This window comes from Biomphalaria glabrata, chromosome 14, assembly GCF_947242115.1.
Source record: "Biomphalaria glabrata chromosome 14, xgBioGlab47.1, whole genome shotgun sequence".
Classification (NCBI taxonomy): Eukaryota; Metazoa; Mollusca; class Gastropoda; family Planorbidae; genus Biomphalaria; species Biomphalaria glabrata.
In genome coordinates, this window is record NC_074724.1 from 33282451 (window position 1) to 33299951 (window position 17501).

At 38.5% G+C, this 17501-nt stretch overlaps 1 protein-coding gene and 1 non-coding gene across 2 annotated transcripts in view; both read left to right on the forward strand.

The window, feature by feature from the left end:
- LOC106053813 (serine-rich adhesin for platelets-like) overlaps positions 1–17501 on the forward strand; it is a 44650-nt gene that overhangs the window by 14359 nt on the left and 12790 nt on the right. The window contains exons 7-13 of the mRNA XM_056011650.1: positions 3583–3673; positions 5234–5459; positions 9236–9332; positions 10066–10225; positions 10990–11235; positions 12991–13074; positions 15447–15581. Of these exons, the coding sequence (XP_055867625.1) occupies positions 3583–3673; positions 5234–5459; positions 9236–9332; positions 10066–10225; positions 10990–11235; positions 12991–13074; positions 15447–15581 (1039 nt within the window). The remainder of the gene's footprint in view (positions 1–3582; positions 3674–5233; positions 5460–9235; positions 9333–10065; positions 10226–10989; positions 11236–12990; positions 13075–15446; positions 15582–17501) is intronic.
- Trnam-cau (transfer RNA methionine (anticodon CAU)) lies at positions 16959–17049 on the forward strand. The gene is given in 2 exon segments: positions 16959–16995; positions 17014–17049. It is a non-coding gene; the product is annotated as a tRNA-Met (tRNA).

The window sequence follows — 17501 nt, forward strand, 5'->3', positions numbered from 1 at the left end:
ATGGGTCCATGACGTAGACCTGGGTCCTTGAATTACACATGGGTCCATGACGTAGACATGGGTCCATGACTTACACATGGGTCCATGACGTAGACCTGGGTCCATGGCTTACACATGGATCCATGACGTAGACCTGTGACCATGACTTACACATGGGTCCATGACGTTGACCTGGGTCCATGATGTAGATATGGGTCCATGACTTACACATGGGTCCATGGCGTAGACCTGGGTCCATGACTTACACATGGGTCCATGACGTAGACCTTGGTCCATGACGTAGACCTGGGTCCATGACGTAGACCTGGATCCATGATGTAGATATGGGTCCATGACTTACACATGGGTCCATGCCGTAGACATGGGTCCATGACTTACACATGGGTCCATGACGTAGACCTGCGTCCATGGCGTAGACATGGGTCCTTGACGTAGACCTGGGTCCATTACTTAGACATGTGTCGATGACTTAAACATGTGTCGATGACTTAAACATGTGTCCTTGACGTAGACCTGGGTCCATTACTTAGTCATGTGCCCATGACTTTGGTGCTATCCATATTTGACATCATGAAATGTTATGATAACAGGGTGCATTTCTAGATGAAATTAAGGAAAAGGTATAATATGAACGGTTACTTCACCTGTCTGTCTGTCTGTCTGTCTGATACAAAGTTTGAACACTTCATTTTTACCACTCCCCATTCTCGGATCAAGTTGAGACTTTGCACAATTATTTGTTGGTCCTAACGAAACGTAGATCATTTTTTTTTTAAAATTAACCTAGTAGCTGATTATTACGTGGTAATTAATTAATTTTGTTTGGTAGCCTATAGCAAAGAGGAGATAAATTTTATAATGAGATATAGAGCTGAGAATGTAGTGCTTATTCCCCATTGATTTTTTTTTTATTTTATATTTTGCTAGTTTACGTATAAAGTGTGAGGCTTATAATGTATGACTGAAAATTAATCGTCAGCATTTAAACAACACTTAAAAACACACTTACTTGAAAAAAGTTAATCACATTTTTAACGTACATTTAGTTCTTACAATATCATGTGACCGGAGATGCATGAAGCATGGTTGTAGTCATTCGTGATGGGTATTAGTAAATGGAGGCCCCGGGTAGGAAGTTTTGTGAAGGTCCCCTGTTGTCCCAAACCCCATCCTTAAGCTTCAATATAACTGCCCCTTACCATAATTGGCGATATTCACGATAAACTAAACAATGTCCAGAATGCTTAATTAAACTTCAATGTTGCCAACGAATTAAAAATAACGCCACAAGGGTGTAATCATAGACTTATATATACTAAATATCTGACTGGACATGGAGACTTTTTAACACTACAAAAAATGTCGTGAAAGTATTTTAGAAAGTTGGATCAAGGCGTTGTTTTATAAAGTAGTTAAAAGAAGTAAAGTTGTTTTGTTTCTTTTTCCAATCCTAACCTATGTAAAATATAATTAAATTTTTAGATCTAGAGCTAGTATTTGAACATAAAAAATACTCTCGTCTCATAATTATTATTTTGCAATCTGTAGACGCATAACCCAGAAAGATCTAGGTAATCAATCTATTTAAATGTACATAAGATGATTTAAATCAACATGAATTATTTCCATCTAGGATTTTTGAAACATTATCTCAATGGAAACAAACAGGAAATGGCTTTGTTTCATATATTTGCTTGAATATCCGAGAAATGATTTTGCATTATTTCTAAACTTTGAAAACTAAAAATCATTACTTTTCTAAGACAGAAAAGATTGAATGGGGCGACTCCCCTAAGAGCCCGAAAAAAGACTTTTTGTACTTAAAAATCTATATATGTATAGATCTGTGAATCGATCAATCGCGGATAATAATTTATTTCCGGTTTCCAGTCTAGATATAATATATAAGTCCATGGGTGTGATTCTGTGATGTAGAAAAGTCCCTCAAAAAATCACCATTTAACGGAGAGAAAGAGTTAAAAAGACTTAGCTCATCAACACTTCCATTATTCTGTACACCAGATACACCAGGAAGCTAGCTATTTATAGTTGGGTTTTTTTCCGTTATAGATGAAAATCTCTTATATTAATGTATTTAAAAGCATGATATATTTGTGAATAAAGTACTTGTAAATTTAATATCATTTATTTATCGTTTACTCAAATTTTAATGTGCCTATTTTTTTAAAAATATATTTTTGAGCATGTATTCTGCACTGCAACAAATCCGCCCCTGATAGTAATGCTACATTCTCGTTGTAGAAATTTGACTGGAAGGTAATCTAAACGTCATCTGTTTCTGCAGCTGACGAGGGTGGTAAAGTAGCCAACACAACCAGCATCTGACTCCCCCCCCCCCCACCACCTTACTTCACGAATGGTTTTACTCAGGGACGTCCTCAACTTTGGAATAAGAAAATTCTGTAACTTATAAAATAAGAAGAATATTAAATATTAGAAAAAACCTCCCCAGAATCAAAGTTTAGCCCTCTAACTAGACAATTTGGTTTTATAATACTCAACTGAAACTGTTCAGAGTCGTAGGAGATTGTGTGCTGTAGCTAAGTGGTAAAGCGCTTGGTTTCCGAAACGAGGGGTCTCCGATTTGGAACGTATGTAGGCTTATGTATAGTTGTACTTGATGTATTTCTTCAGTACCTTGATAATCCTAGATGCTTGGGAATCGTGTATAGTGTATTACTGTTGCGAGTCCTATAAGTAAAACATACTCCGGTACTAGACAGTATACAATAACGAACAGGATCAATGCTCAGTAACTAAGTTCACTCGAGATGAAGATATAATAACAAACTTTAATGAAGAATGGGCCACAGTCGAGTCAGCCACTAAAACGATGCTATCTCTTTTAAGAGCCTAGTAGTAACTGTCCTAAAAGTCTACAAGAATAATCTCTAACCCAATGCCTATGTCGTCACTAAAATGTCACGTTCAAAGTCAGTCTACTACAGAGCGTTCCTAAACTAAAATAAGTGTCTGACATGTTCGAATTAGGTAAAGATTGGGAGTTTGAGTTTCGGAATTTTCAGGAGGCTCCTGAGTGCAGCCCAACTCTAATGGGTACCTGCAAGTAGTTGCGAGAATTATAGGCAGTTGGCTGTATAGCTGGCCACATGACACCATCGTTAACCGTTGGCCATAGAAACAGATTACCTTGAAATCCTCTGCCTTATAGATTGTAAGGTCTGAAAGGAGTACTTAAGAGAAGCTAACAAGATGATGAACAGAAACAAAGACAAAAGAATCCAGAAAATCTATGCAATGGCATAATGAATAAATAAACTATGGTTTTTATATTGCGCTACTTTCATGCTTATAGCATGCTCAGAGCGCTTTGGTCCAATCTCATTTGTGGACCAGTTGGGGGGGGGGGTATTTAGGAGAAGGTTTTTCCGTGCTGCCTTTAGGCGCTCAGTAAACACAACTCTGCCCAAGTCGGGTGTCGAACCTCGAGCCCCCTTCATAGGGGGCCAAGCTAAGTTAGCCTCTCGACCACGCTACCCAACGAATATGCATTTTGAATATTTCTCTTATATTTCTCTTATATAATTTTATTCCCTTCAGGCAAAGTGTAAAGAAGAGAAGGCCATTCTGGCAGAGTTCTACGACACAGACACCTATTACTCTGTCAAAAATTATACACAGCTTTTAGTAGGTAAATACTTTTATCCTACTGTTGCGTGCGGATGAAACTCTTTAATCATACACCAACGCAGAACTAAAAGTCGTAGATTATGAGTAATTTAATCCCGGTTCATCAAATAACAAAACTAATAATATTGTTACGATCTCTCCTACTATCCAGGCTCTCTGCTAATTGCACCATACGACACAACGAACTTAAAGAACCCCACAACTCATCAGGGCTTTAAAGTATCAGTCAGTTTAATTTCAAATACATTCCAAATACTGTACAGTTGGCAACAACATTACAATAACTGTCCAAAACCTGGCCTTGCTCCGCCTGACTTCACACACCGTCTGTCTCTTAACTTCGCCTCGTCTTTTTGATTCTTCAATACCGAAACTAAATTAGTTTTTATTAGTGACAGATGACAAGAGTTAATGACATAGTGACATTATAATACATGTTCCCATTGGAATAAACAAGTTAAAAATGATAGAAACTTCGCCTCGTCTGGTCACATTGCGAGGTAACGTGAAGTGAAGTCTTTCTAACACACTCGCTCTTATATAGTGTCTCTACTGGCCTTCTAGAATCGGAAGGAACGTTCTTGACCACTCAGAATGATCACAATCGCCGTGACTTGCGTGCGTAATATTTACACACTGGTCGTTGCCGAACTGGCGTGTACTGTCACTGGTCACAGTTGACCGCTCGTCCTGCGCTGGACTGGGGCGATTTGGGTAGGCTAAGAACACACACAGCACTACCCCCATCTGTGTCACCACCAGGTTTACAACAATATCCTTGTTCTTATAAATCCATTTTCCATACTTACGTTTTCCTTTCTCGACACGCATGGGCACCATTTCACATTCATACTGCGCTGCGCAAGTAACAGTTAACATCTATCTAAAGCACTCTGCCTGCCTACGTAATTTTTTTCAGCAATTAGCAACAAGGCCGGCCTTAGACATAGACATAAAAATAAAAGAATTATTCTCTTTTGAATCAAACAAAAGAAAGAAATCGTAATTGACAGATGCGGTAGTATAAGTTGAACTAGTGCCCTTGAGGATGCTTGAGCCCTGGGTGAACACGTTTTTTTATGCATTTTAAAAGGGATCACAGTAACATTCACAGATACCCCTTCATTCTCCCCCCCCCTTTTTCCCGCATTTTGCAACTAGTCCAGACAAGTGATAGGATCAGAGCGTATTGGGAAAGTGGAAAGTATGACATTTCGCTAAACAAATATAATTGGTAAAAATGTTTCAAATCGCACATATTATTGTTACTCTAGACCTATTACAAATTTAATCACTTGACTGGCCCAAACTGATTGATATAATTACACTTAATATAGTTTTTTTTTCTGTTTTCACCAAGTGTCATTGAAAGTCTGAACTCTGACCTGTGACGTGGCAACTAGCTATCGGTCTCCGCTGACCACAGGTTTCCACGTCACAGGTCCGTGTCCAGGTCTACCATGACGACTGGTCTTGGTTTAAATTCGTCAAAGCATAGCCGCCAAGTCCAAGTGGATCTAATTTGTATTAAACGAACTCTTTGTCTTCAACATTCTAAAAGCGAAACAGGTTTTCATAGCCTCCAACTCCAGACTCTTTCTCGAGGACAGTGGCGTCACGCTCGGGGACTCTGGAAACTTTGAATTTCTTATCAGGACCTGCAGGGACCTGAAAGTGTACCTTTGGTCAGACGCTAACACCACAGCGGCACTGAGGTCATTCAGCACGTCAACTTTGAACCCATATAGTGTCCCCCAGGGAGACTATTACGTCATTGACTACGGCATGTGAGTACACACACGCACGCACACACTTTAATTTGTTTTTTTTGTTTTTTACTAGCTAGGCACCACATTTTTTTTTTGTGAGAGTGGGTGGGGGGGGGGTATTGGTAGTATATTATAAGTACCTGGCAGTATCGGACGAATGTTATATTCCCTTAGAACAGTGGTTCTCAACCTTTTAAGCTCGGCGAACCCTTTTTATAATACCCACTCTGAGACGACCCCCATCCACACAGCAATAGAAGAAAAGACAAAAACAATCCATATTTTCGATGGTCTTAGGCGACCCCCTGGCAAATCGTTAATCGACCCCAAAGGGGGTCGCGATCCACAGGCTGAGAACCCCTGCCTTAGAAACTTTTACTTGCATGATATCGGGGATTTTCAAAAATGGCGGATAACTTAACTAGCTGGCTTGTTTTGGTGTGTCTGCTGGAAAGCAGGTAGGGAGTGTTGTTTAGTTAAGTGATTTATAAGATCTATGCCAGGTCTTTATTATTTGAGAAGGGTGTTCACATTTTTCTATAAAACTTCGTCACAATATCATTATTAATACACAATAGGTCCATTATTTATTTGGTATCTATAGTTTAGTATGATTGAAATATTTACATTTTTTGTATTTATTACAAATAAATTACAACGCATTAGTTTATATAGTGTTTGTATTGTTAGAGCAATTTCAAATGTTCATGTGTACTTTTTAATTAATTTAACACCATATACACATGCAATCGTACATACAGCACTAAACTATGTTAATGATAGTTTAAAATAAAATTATACATACAATACTGTATTCAGTTTTCCGAGTATTAAATACTTAATAAGAATCGTAATATATCTAAGTAAAAAATGTCAAATTATCAGTTTTGAATAAGTGCATATCCATTATTTTAAATAATAGAAGGTAACTAAAAAAAAAGTGAGAAAATGAAAAGAGTCAAGATTGGGAGAATTTTAGAAATAAATAGACAAAATAAACAAGACAAACATAGAAAGTACTTTTTAAACAAAGCTTATACGAAGTGTAATAGTATCAACTAGTCTTGATCCGTCATGTAATTAAATTTGTAATAGATCTAGAATCTAGACCAATAACAATGTAAATATTTTTACCAATCGTTTATGTTTAAAGCAATTTCATGCTTTAAGCTTTCTTAATAGGCTATCATCCTATCACTGGTCTGGACCAGTTGGGGAAATGGGAGGGGTGTGGGAGGGTTACAAGAAAGAAAGGAATGGATCTATTTGTTTTGAAAGTATTAAAAAAAAAAAAAAAAAAGAACAGAAAAGGGAATGGTCTGAATTTGACCTCGTGACTAACGCCTCCCCGGGCCGACGTGCTAACCACTCTGCTAGTGAAGTACTTATGACTAGAGAAATTATGAAGTCTTGTTCCAAGTCTTCTGCTAGGACCAATTAGTACAAATGCTCCTTCTTCACTAGTGCTATTAAAACATGGAATGGGTTGCCTGAGCTAGCCAGGAAAATCAGTGACTTGGCAGAATGTAAGTCATCGGTTAACATGCATGACGCGTAAGACGTAATCATCTTCTTTTTTGAAGTAACGTCTCTATTTTATAAGATAAGATAAGCGCATCACAACAAGCTGGGTTTAAATCAGAGTAATATTTACTCTGAATCACTAGCGGATCCAGAACTTTGGAGTGGGGGGGGGCGATTTTTTTCCAAACCCTAACCCTAACGCCCAGTAAACCCTAACCCTACGTATAAACGTGCACACACACACACACACGCACGCACACACATACACACACACACATATGTATATATATATATATATAAATATGAGAATAAAAAAAGCAGCATTTCTCAACCTTCTGCGAAAAACAAAACAACTGGGGCAGCGCTATAAGGTTCACTGGTGAAGTTCGGGGCGAAGCCCCGACGCCATAAGCGTTTTCTTGCTTTTTTCACTGCAGAAACGCATTCTCCTGACAAGTGCAGCTCATTATTCATCAATGGAGTACGGGGCGAAGCCCCGACGCCAAAAGCGTTTTCTTGCATTCTTCTCTGCAGAAACGCATTTTCCTGACATCTACAACTCATTACCAATAAATGAAGTTCGGGGCGAAGCCCCGACGCCAAAAGCGTTTTCTTGCATTCTTCTCTGCAGAAACGCATTCTCCTGACATCTACAACTAATTACCCATAAATGAAGTTAGGGGCGAAGCCCCGACGCCAAAAGCGTTTTCTTGCATTCTTCACTGCAGAAACGCATTCTCCTGACCTGAAGCTCATTATTCATACTATTAAAAAACGACCTTTCGAATAATGTTGTACTTGAAAAATATTCTAATTTGAATTTATAGGCCCATAATACATTGCAAATAAAACCGATTTGTTCCTTGAAAAGATAGGATACCCCACGTATTTAGATTTTGGCTTTGAGGATCGCCGCCGAAAAAAAACTTATTCGATAAATATTATTCAAGAAAACTCTAGTATAAATTGTGAGTTATAGTCCCAAATTTATTTAGCTAGAAAAATATCAGATTGAAAAGGTTGGGAAAAGGTGACTATGAAGGCGTTATTTGAGTTTAGAACTCATCTCAATCATGACGCTTATACTGAAAAATTTCGTTTGAATTCTAACTTTTCCAATGCAAAGACTTTCTTAAAATACTTATGATAACTTCATGTGAAATTACAAAAACTCTGTCTGGAAATGGGAATGGCGGTAGAGTGAAAACGATTAATCCTCGCTCCTTTACTAATTTCTGCTAAAGATTGCATTTGGCATTAAAGAATAGGTATGGGGCGACTCGATATAAGAATTTAATTTATAGTATATATAAATTATATTAGTGACAGATTTTTTTAATTTTGTAATTTCTTAACTATAATACAAAAAGAAAAAGTATTGATTTGTCCGATGGGGGAAATGCGATTGCATGTATCGCCCCTCTCACCTGGTACAACCCTTTTTCATTTAAATTTACTAATGATACAATTTGAGGTTAGAGTGTGGTACGACATATTTACAATGGGTCACATATCAATACGTAGTTTATATTATATATTAATTCAACTAATTTTATTCACAAACTATGATTCTCCATAAAAATAGGACCGCCCCTCCCCAGCACTCAGAGGACTAGAGTGGGGAGGGCTGTACATGCAATCGCCCCCCCCCCCCCTCATCCCACCGAATCGGCCAAAATACCAGAAAGGGAGCGTCATAATATAAAATTTATATATTAATTCAACTAATTTTGTTCACAAACTATGATTTCTCCATAAAAACGGACCGCCCCCCCCCCCACTCAAAGGGTTTAGGTGGGAAGGGCAGAAGAGGTATTCGTCCCCCCCCCCACCAATCGGCAAACAGGAAACGACATAATATAAAGATCGGTTAAAATATCAATAACAAGTTACAAGGATATAGATAATTAATTGATTTGCTAGCAGGCTGTGATTTCTACCAATAAATTGGACCACCCCCCCCCCACTCGAAAGTGTAGGGGGGGGGCGGGATTGATACCATCGCCCCCTCCCGACCCCACCAAATCGGCCAACATACTAGAAGGGGGGGCGAAATAATCTAAAAATAGATTGAAATATAAATAATTAGTATATATTTTTAACATAAGTAATAAATTCGTATACAAATTGTGTGAATCCTATACTAAAGTTCGATCGCCCCTACCGCCCCCCCCCCTGGATCCGCCAGTGCTCTGAATGCATTTTGATATGCTGGTTCTAGATGTAGGTCATTATTGAGACTGTATTTTAGAGGCCTGCTGTTATTTCAGGGTGAATCTCAGGAATGCGACTTTGAAATCTTGCAGCCATCAGAACTGTGAACTGTTGAGTTCTAGCATCTCGATTCCTAATTTCCAGTGTAACAGAGTAAGAGAATAGAAGGAGAGAATTAGCGGGAGAGAATTAGGAGAAAATTAGAATGTTTAGTGTGGTGTTTATTTTTTTTTCCCATTTGAGAGTCTTTTTTTTTTTACACACTCTCTTCTCTTTCTCTCTTACATTCTCTAGCTCATCTCTCTTTCTCTTTCACTCTCTCCTACCGTCTCTTTCTCTCTCAATCTCCTCTTCTTCTCTCGTACTATCGATTTCTCTCTTTCTCTCTCACTCTTTCCCTCTCTTTGTCTCTCTCACTCTTTCTCTCTCATTTACTCTCTCTTTCTCTCTCTCTCTTTCTCTCTCATTTACTCTCTCTTAATCTCTCTCTCTTTCTCTCTCATTTTTTCTCTCTTTCTCTTTCTCTCTCTTTCTCTCTCATTTTTTCTCTCTTTCTCTTTCTCTCTCTTTCTCTGCTTTCCTTTTCTTTCTCCCTGGCACACTCTCACCTTCTTTTGTCTATTTCTTTTTCTTACATTCTCTCTCTTTAACTCTTTTAGTTTTTCTCCTCCTCACTCTCCCTTCCCCTCCCCCTTTCTCTCAATCCCGCTTTCTCTTTCCTCCTTTCTCTCTGTTTTTCCCCATTTACGTTCTCTTCCCCTTTTACTCTTTCACCTTCTCTCTCTCTCCTCCTCCTCCTCCTCTCTCTCTCTCTCTCTCTCTCTCTTTTCGACATAAAGTATTTAAAGCCGATACCAACATTGTGACTTGTTCCCTTCGGTTCCAGTTCCTGAAACTATCGATATCCTGGAGCCGTCAAAAGAATGACATTTGGGTATCCGAGAGCAATCTCTACATGAACTTCAGTTACATCGGATCCCAGGTGATGACCATCAACAGAATGGCCATAGTGACGGGCAGCTCCAGCGCGGTGTGGCAATTGAAGGGTAAGTAAATGTTTCAAAAGAAAACTTATGTCAAGTTCTATTTATTACTACTGTATGTTAGCCAAATAATAAGATTCAGACAGAAATAATTAACATGAACACTCGGAACAATATCTTAAAAGTCGAGAGCACAGATTTTCTTTTTATCACAAACTGCCAGGTTCCTTATCTCCATGTTGTGCGGAATCTTGGAGTTTTCTTTGACTAACACTATCTTTCAATTCTACCTCACAATCTACGGTCTGCGGGCTTTTTCAGTGCACGGACCAAAGGTTTGGAATTCACTCCCCATTGATCTCAGACAGACAAGCTACAACAAGCTACACTTATTTCAAAAACATTAAGAACTACCTTGTTTTAATTTTTTTTTAGATTATTTTGTCATTGTATCTGTCGTGATTATGTTTGTAATGTTATCACAGCGTCTAAAGCCTACATTTTTTTCTTTAACAGCGGTTTATAAATAAAATTATTATATTTAAACTGTTATGGGGTTTCAGTTTCTACACCTAAAAGCCTACTTCCGACACCATAATCCTTACCTAAATGTCCTCGCCAAATGTTGGCATTTGATGTCCTTACCTGAATGCCCTCACCGAATGTCGACACTTAATGTCCTTACCTAAATGTCCTCGCCAAATGTTGGCACTTGATGTCCTTACCTGAATGTCCTCGCCAAATGTCGATACTTAATTGTCCTTACTAGTACACCTTTACCGATACCTTATGAGCAGCACTTAATCTATTCTTACGTTCTCTGTCAGATCCCTTGTACGGAACTAACATCTACCTGGGAGGCAGCGACATGAGCCACGAGGGCTACTTCACCTGGCTATCCACCGACACCCCGAGCAACATCAGCGATTGGTTTCCTGGCGAGCCTAACGACTTCACCGAAGCGAAAGGAGAGGACAGCATGAGTTGGGCTGTCTATGTCACAGAGCAGATCTTTCTACAGCTTAATGACTTCAACGGAACTACTGTATTAGGGCGACCTCTGTGTCAAAAAGGTCAAGGACATGTCCTTTATTTTTTCTTTCTTTTACACGTTCTCGACCGCTTGCTTCCCCTGTTACAACCTCTGACCTCACGAGGCTCACAAGGGGGAAAACCCTGAATACATTCTTTTTGATTACGTACAATTGTAAAATGGTGCATCACTCTTGACGAAAAAGGTCCTGCATTGAAATCTTACTTATATCAATAAATGAAAAACTGTCATGGAATCCCCATATTGACGAAACTATCAAAAAATCAAACAAAGCATTAGGATTTATTAAAAGAAATTTCTATCAATCAAATAAGAACATAAAACTAAAATGTTATTTAACCTTGGTTAGGCCAATAATAGAATAAGCATTCTCTATTTGGGACCCCTGAACTCATGAAAACATTAAGAAACTGGAACAGACACAAAATAGAGTAGTGAGATTTATAACAACTGAATATTCACATTTGACTAGAGTAACACCTTTAGTAAAATCACTAAATTTAGAAAGCCTTCAGGACAGAAGACTCAAAAGTAAAGTAGCAATTATACATAAAACACTGAACCATAATCTTCAAATACAAAAACAAAATTTAATAAAATACTCAGAAAGACACAAAGATAAAGGCACACACCTCGTCCCTTATGCTAGGACAAATTTGTACAAATACTCCTTCTTCCCTAGTGCTATTAGAGCATGGAATGGGTTGCCTGAGCTACCCAGGAAAACCAGTGACTTGGCAGAATTTAAGTCATTGGTTTATAAGCATGACTAAATGCATGACGCGTAGGACGTAATCATCTTCTTTTTTAAAAGTAACGTCTGTATTATATAAGATAAGAAGATAAGATAAGTCAAGTCACGAGGAGAAACAAGGAGGGGGGAATAAATCAAGTACACCAAATGTTTGTTTTCGTGTGTGTGCGAAATCAGATACTTTTAATGTAGATTCATTTATTCTATTTTGGGGCATTGTGACTGAGTGGTAAAGCGTTTGGCTTTCTATCCCATAGTCTCGACCTTAAGGACGTCCCTGAGTTCATTAAACTCTGTTGGGTATCTGACATCAGTTCTGAAAGTAAAAGCGGTTGGTCATTGTACTGGCCACATTTGTTGACCGTATTTTTTACATTCCTCTGTCTTCGATAGAACCTCTTTCGATGGCAGGCTCGCCCAGTCTTTTATGATGTCTTTCCATCGCTTTCTCTGCTTGTTCTTCTTTTTCCTGGGACTGTTCCCTATAGGAAGGTCTTTGCAAAAATGCCTTCCGTTGCATTTTGGCGATGTTTTCATCAGGTATATTGCTAGCATAAAAACTTCTATTTTCTTAAGCGATTCGCACTGTGGTTAGTGTCTTAGCTTGAGGAGACTTGACACCTCGAGTTCGAATTCAGGTCTTTCAACTTTTTTTTTTCTTTTTATAAATGCATTTAAAAAGCCATCACGAAAACATTCATGATTCACACTGTTACCCCTTCTTTCGTCCCCTTCCCTTTGTTCCAATTGTTTCAAACAACTGATAGGATCATAGCACATTGACAAAGCTAAAAGCATGAAATTGCGACAAACAAAAAAAATTGGTAAAAATATTTTTAATCGCAAAGATTTTATTATTCTTAATCTAGACCTATTACAAATTTAATTGATGACTGTTTCAAACTAGTTGATACAGCTACATTAAACAGAAGCATTGTTATTGTTTATTTTTAAACTGTTTTTATATTTTCTTGTTGCCACTTTCTTTTGTCCTACTTATTTAATTTGTGGATGTTTCAGATGCCTTGAATGTCACTTACTTGATTCCACTACTTGAAACTGAGATGACGTCATCGAAAAGTGCGGAGTTGCAAGTCACGTCAGGTAACAAGAATCAATTGCCAGTTTCTTGTCGCTCTGATCCCGGGCATGCTACCCTGCCTCATAGTGGCGCCCGGGTGGAAACGATCGTAGGAGGAAACGATTAGGCTAAAGGGTAGCAAAACAAGACTCCTGTGGGGGTGCCTAAGGGGGTGCGAGAGAATCCTCATTGCACTGTGCGGAGTTGTAAAAAAGCTCCCACAACCTTGTCACAATCCAAGCGCTGTTCCTCAAGGGGCCGTTACATAAATGGCGTGTCCCGCACAGTTAGCCTGGTATAGAAAAGGAAAATGGAGGGCGTCTTAGTGTACGCGGTCTCTTGCCGCGAGTCTGACCCACCCGTCAGACAGAACAGTGTACACTGTTCTTATTCAGGCCGGTGAGAGGGAGCTCTTGTTCAGTTTTGCTGGCCTAGAGTTCCAAGAGCCGAAGGCTCAACTCTACCTGACAGTTTCAAGAAGAAGAAGAAGTCGCTCTGATCAGCTTTATTGACATCTTTGATACGCAAAAGTGTGAGGGCTGGAGAGACGAGAGGCACAAGTGTCAATGTCTGGATGAGAGAAAGATGTTTGTTGATACGATACGGGTGGGTGACCGTGAGACGTGATTGAGAGACGCAAGGCTATCAAAGTCTCTTCGTGGTGTGTTCGAACTGGTACATGTGAAAATGCATGTAATGCAATTAAGGCCTAATTTTTGTTAGGGCCAGTTAGTTAGAACTTGGAGCTAGTAGAGAGAGTAAGTTAGAACTTAGAGCTTGTAGAGAGAGTAAGTTAGAATTTGGAGCTTATAGAGAGAGTTAGTTAGAATTAGGAGCTTAAAGAGAGAGTAAGTTAGAGTTTGGAGCTTATAGAGAGAGTAAGTTAGAACTTCGAGCTTGAGGAGAGAGTTAGAATTTAGAGAGTGAAATTAGAGCTAGAACTTGTAGTGAGAGTTTGTTGAACAATTAGTAGAAAGTTTGTAGCAGTTAGAGTTGTACAGAAAATATTTGTATAATAAATCTATTAAAACTGATACAATGAACACTTGTCTATTTGATAAGCAGGATACACAATTTCTAGTCTATCTGATAAGCAGGATACACAATTTCTAGTCTATCTAATAAGCAGGATACACTATTTCTAGTCTATTTGATAAGCTGGATACACATTTTCTTGTCTATCTGATAATCAGAATTTTTTTTCTTTCATAAAATTATTCACAAGGAAACAATTATTTTTACAATTCCTCCTATAATCTGACAAATTCTTCTTGGGTTCAAAAAGTTGGATCACACTTTGACATTTCCAGTATGGCTCTAACGACTTTCCTAGATATCCGACAGTTTATGTTTATCTTTGTGGGAAAAAAATACTTATTGGTCACACAGTGAAAACTCTGGTTTGACCGTTATAAATAGAAACATCTTAAAAACAAAAGTTGGCAATTTTAAATATGCTCTCTAGCACTTGACTCAAATGTATATTTGTGTTTCGAATAGTTTTCAGAGGGAATTCCCGAATTCGACTCCAATGTTTCTTTGTATTCAGTAATGAGTTGAATAAATAAATAGACGCACATGAAAATTGTGTGAAAATTGGGTGGACTGTAAATAAAGAAATTAATTGATTGTAATTTTGAATCCACTTCAGAAAGGAGAAACTCATAAAAGCTCCTCGTAAGCTTGGAATTAATTGGCTTAATGAAATGTCATCGAGTTACCATGTAACTCAGATTTCGTGTTACCAAGTTACCATGTGACACATTTTCAATGTGACCATGTTGTTACCATGTTACCAAGTTACCATGTGACAAAATTTTATGTTACCAAGTTACCATGTGACAAAATTTTCCATGTGCCCAAGTTGTTACCATGTGACCAAGTTATCATGTGACTCAGTTTTATGTTACCAAGTTACCATGTGACAAAATTTTCCATGTTACCAAGTTGTTACCGTGTGACCAAGTTAGCAAGTTGACGATGTACTCTATCAGCACGTTACTACGTAGTTCAATTCACCGTGTCAACAATTTACCAAGTTACCAAATAGAGAATTACAAGTGACCAAATTATCAAGTTGCTTTCCAACGAAGTTACCATTATCTAGCCTTTCATTATTTACCATGTCACGTAGTAACCAACATAGTCTATCTAGATCGGGTATTAACTGGCTTTATATCTACAGATAGATAGATAAATAGATAGATAGATAGATAGATAGATAGATAGACAGACAGACAGACAGACAGACAGATAGATAGATAGATAGATAGATAGATAGATAGATAGAAAGATAGATAGATAGATAGATAGATAGATAGATAGATAGATAGATAGATAGATAGATAGATAATTAAAAAAAAAACTCAACGCTGTATTTCCGCCTTGTTTTCAGTGGCCTCTGATGTAACCTACCTTAAACTTCAACAAAACCTGACCAACGGATCCGCCTCTGTTATATACGACTGGGTGACGTCATATAGAGCTGCGGTAATCCCAATGAACGTGGAAGCAGAAATGAACGACACTGGTAACTGTCCCACTTTATTCATTTCTTGCTAAGCGTAATTGAGCTGATTAGGACTGACATCATCTGAGTATCGTCGGAGACTCGTAGTGGAAGAGAAAGAATACAAATATGGACTGTCTAAATATTAAACGTAATAAAATAGTAACGTCCCTTTAAATTGCTTGTCACTATCGTAGGCTTACTGCAGTCATTAAGATGATGACAAATGGTCAAAATAAATTATTCAAATGTGTAACTATGACGAAGTAGTCAGCTATTAGTAGAACTTTTAATCTGAATGGCGACTCCTTAGGGTTTATAATTTATACATGATTTCACAGTAACTGATATATACCTGGGACCGCTTTAGGCATAAGAAAATCAGGCAGCCGTCCAGGGCTCCGATCAGAAGGGGCCTAGCACAGGACTCAAATCTTTTTTTTTTAATTTAGAGAAGAAAAAGAGAAACTTGTGTCCAATGTTATTGTTGGAGTACTCTGAGATTTAAATAAATTGCGTAATTTTTTGTTTCGCTGTTTATTTATTTATTTTTTTTTAACTTCTTTTGGGACCAACTAAGTCACTTCGCCTTACTTACTTAGACCTAGATCCTCCCGCGCCGTTAGCGCATTGGGCGGCAAAATTATAAAAATATTTGTAATTAAAATAAATTATGACCCAGGCGAAGATGGAACTCACGACCTTCAGATCGCCTTGCTTACTAGGATTATGAGACTGACACGCTACCTGCTGCGCCACTGAGTCTACAATACTGATGGTGGAGGGAGAGATAACTCATCTCTCAAAGGAACCATGACTTGGAACTAGATAGATCCACATGGAGAGCGAGCATAAAGAAAGGGTCCCGAATTGCATATGCCATACACAACAGTAGTAGAAAGAAGGGTTACAATTGCAACCGCGCCTGATGATTACGTATGCCCAACTTGTGACCACTACTGTGCCACGGAGACAGAAATATAACATGCTATTAGATTTAATAATATTATTTAAGTGGATGGCTGCCTGGCCGTGCGGTATGCTCGTTGGACTGTCGTTCGGTCGACACGATGGTCCAGGGTTCATACCCTGCCCGCTGTCGTCCCCGACGTCCTCTGGGAGGTCTGGACTCGGAAGTAGATTATTTTTTACTCTGGAATAACATCCGAAATATGCTAAACATTACAAGCATGAATACGAACGTTTGAAGCGTTTTGGGGTCTGCACAAAAGTCCTGCCCAGTGCCTTCACACACGATTATCCGGCACTGACAATCAGTTATTTACCCAAGCAAACACACAAGACGGACAATGTATAGTTCATATGGATGTAACATGTACGTTTTAAAAAAGTCCCTTTGAGAGCTGAGTTATCTCTCCTTCCACCCTCGTTCTTGTAGCCTCGGTAGCGCAGTAGGTAGCGCGTCAGTCTCATAATCCAATTAAGCAGAGCGATCTGAAGGTCGTGAGTTCGATCCTCACCCGGGGCATAATTTTTTTTAATTACCAATTTTTTCCACGTGACTGTTACATGCGATAACAATACTGTCCCAATTTGTTTCCTTTGTTTTCCTAATAATATTAAATTGTTTCAATTAAACACATTTGTTTTCCGTCAAGTTGTCCTTATACTTTGCCTGATTGATGTTAACACCTTTTTATATGCGATTACACATGCCATATACACACAAACATGCATGCACACACACGCACCCACAGACACAAATGCATGAAAAATAAAGTCGTGTGTGTGTGTGTGTAACGTAGGAAATCAATAACAACTAAAGAGAACTGCCACTCAATACTGATAGCCATTTGTCTGACCTCACAAGAGGGAATGGGTTGCCTGAGCCAGCCAGGAAAACCAGCGACTTGGCAGAATTTAAGGTTAACAAGCATCTTCTTTTTTGAAGTAACGTCTGTATTTAATAAGATAAGAGTG